Genomic DNA, 2,765 nt, shown 5'->3' on the forward strand with positions numbered 1-2,765 from the left:
CTAAAGGATTCTATGATTCTATAATGATGTCCTGTTAATTTTTCTGTTGAACATAACTATCTGATAGAGAGCAATACTACTGCACAGTTCCTACAAGCTCCTGTCCTGTGCTTGAAAACACAGTAAAATGCCCATCAGATAAGTGAACCTGCCAGAGTGATTTGATGAATCAGTCTCCTCTAGACATGGCCCCTCTTCAACAACATCTTCATAAGGCAGCTCAAAGAGTTTGATCTGCTCTTTGCAGAGAAAAGGTCTTGATGGATAAAATACAATGATTTTTAAGGGTGTTGAATTGGATGATAACCTCTTTGGAGAGTTGAGACACAAAATAGCATCTGAGTAATATAGTATAATGAATATAATGACTAATAAAGTAATGAGGCACCAGAATGGATTGCCCAGGTAAGGTGTTGATGCTCCATCACTGGATGTGTTCAGGGCCAGGTTGGATGGGGCTCTGAGCAACCTGGTCTAGTTGAAGGTGTCCCTGCCCATGGCAGGAGGGGTGAAACTAGATGATCTTTAAGGTCCCTCCAACCCAAACCATTCTGTGATTCCATAATTTCAGAGAATACAGTCACATTTCCAGGTTCTGTCTGCTGAAGAGTGTGGCCACAGCAGGGGTAAGTGTATAATCACAACAATAGATGAAGGCAAAAAATGACAGCAGAAAAGCTCAGTATGCAAGGGCTATTTTTATGTATACACCAAAGTGAAATTTTGATATTAATATATTTGGAAATCTTCATTTCCAATCATGAGATTTGGATACTACATTGGTGGACAGCATAAAACCACCTTTGTCCAATTTTCAGATCACTTCTTGCTCATCAGGATGTAGGTGGGCAGAAGTGCTCGTGGTGGCACTGCACAAGGAGGATGTGGCAGTGTTTCTTTACCAACTATTGTAATCCCTTTGTTATTTACACTAGAAATACACTGGCACTCATGTTAAGAGCAAACAAGGTCTCCTCTGGAAGAGCTTATTGCCCAGAGAGAAAAGTAGTCAATAATCATAGCCTCAGTTTTACTAAAAAGTTCAGTCAGCTACTCTGTGAACACTGTGTCATTAATTTTTATCCGAATGTTCTCCTATTCCTCTCTCTTTCTTTCCTTTCAGAAAAGCAAAACGGGAGAAGGAGAACAGATGGCAGGAAAATATCCGAAGGGAAGAGCAGGAGAAAAGGAAGAGACTGGAGGAAGAAAGAATGCAGGAAAAAGTTCAAGAAAAGCTGAAAGCTGAAGAAGCAGTTGCTTTGATGAAAGAAAGGGAAAATAAACAACAGCTTCATGCAGAGGAGGAGAAAAACAGACAAGCCACGATCTTGAGAGAAACAGAACAACAAAGACAGAGACAACTGGAAGATAAAAGAAAGCAAGAACAAATTGCAAAAGAAGCTGAGGAGAGGCGTAAGCAGAACGAAGAAATGAAGAAGATAAAAGAAGTGGCCAACTCTCAAGAGGGGGAGAAACACATTTCTAAATTAACCATAAATGAGAAGTTTGCTGATCTGTTGAAACCAACAGAGGGTAAAAGTCTTAAACCACCCTGGAAAAATGAAGGTAATCTTAGTCTGTTGGATTTTTGCTTTAATGGTTCTTCTTTTCCTGAGCATTATCTGGTTCTTTAAATGTGACTATTGTGGATGTGACACTGTGGCAGCCTTGTCATCTAAAATATTATTAAGAAACATGAAAGATTGCTGGTTTGTTTTTTTTTATTTAATAATAAATCATCCTATACACTTAGGCTACATTTATCAGTCTTCAGCACCCTTGAGTCTGATGACAACTCTTCCAGTGATCATGGCCAATAAATCACAGATGCTGGAAGGAGTAATATTTTAGCTTTTTCCTAAGGCCTCTACTTTCTGTCAATAATGCAGAATGCTAATTTGGAGGAGTTGTGCTCAGTGATGGGTGGATAGGCATGTAACTCTCACCAGAGTGTTTTGTTAGCATTGAAGCCTAGTTTATTTCTGCATTACTCAATGTCTCTTATTAAAAACTATTAAGAACTGAAGTCAATCTATCTCTAGTAGGACTTTGAAAAATACTGGTTTAACAGTATTTTTGCTAAAGGCAGTTTTGATTAGTTCATTCATCTTTCATTATTTCTTGTCAGTTTTTAGTAATCATTTTTATCACTGAGTTCAGCAAGAACCAAATTAGAACAGTGCTGTGAGATATTTGCACACCTCAGCTACACTGTATAAAACATTCACTGTGAGCAACTTCAGTCACAGGCTTGGAGAACATAGATGCAAAGATAATAGAAATGGTGGCATTTTAGGTTTCAAAGTAAAATCTTCACAAATGCTGCTGAACATTAGTTGTTGTAGCAGTGGTATCTCTTCAGCTTTATCAAAATGTTCACTAGTTTTCTTACCCTTTCAGGCAATGCAGGTGGTGTCTCAGAGTCCAGGAGTTCAGATGCCTTGGTAAATTACAGAGCTTTGTATCCATTTGAAGCAAGGAATCATGATGAGATGAGCTTTAATACTGGGGATATAATTCAGGTAAGATTTGCCCTTCACATTTAACCTGCAGAGATCAATACCCCTTCCCACACCTTGAGATGCACAAGGTCTTAAGAGTGGAAAGCATTATGTGGATATGTTTTAAGGCTTACTCAAAATTTAAACTTGACTGCAGCTAAAATCCTTCTTTGGATCTTAGACATCCTAGAGGTGATGAGAATCTGTTTAGGATAACAATAGTGAATGCTTATCATAAACTTGCTAAAATCAGTCAAGCAGGAA

General features: G+C 38.3%; 1 protein-coding gene across 1 annotated transcript in view; it reads left to right on the plus strand.

The window, feature by feature from the left end:
* Nucleotides 1–1,123: 1,123 nt before the first annotated feature.
* The window catches only part of LOC103768645 (intersectin-2-like), a gene marked incomplete at its 5' end in the record, with an annotated part of 15,778 nt that continues 14,136 nt past the window's right edge, over nt 1,124–2,765 (plus strand). Inside the window, 2 exons of the mRNA XM_008935797.1 lie at nt 1,124–1,575; nt 2,410–2,522. Coding sequence (XP_008934045.1) covers nt 1,124–1,575; nt 2,410–2,522 — 565 coding nt within the window. The remainder of the gene's footprint in view (nt 1,576–2,409; nt 2,523–2,765) is intronic.

This window comes from Merops nubicus, unplaced genomic scaffold, assembly GCF_000691845.1.
Source record: "Merops nubicus isolate BGI_N331 unplaced genomic scaffold, ASM69184v1 scaffold18642, whole genome shotgun sequence".
Taxonomy (NCBI): domain Eukaryota; kingdom Metazoa; phylum Chordata; class Aves; order Coraciiformes; family Meropidae; genus Merops; species Merops nubicus.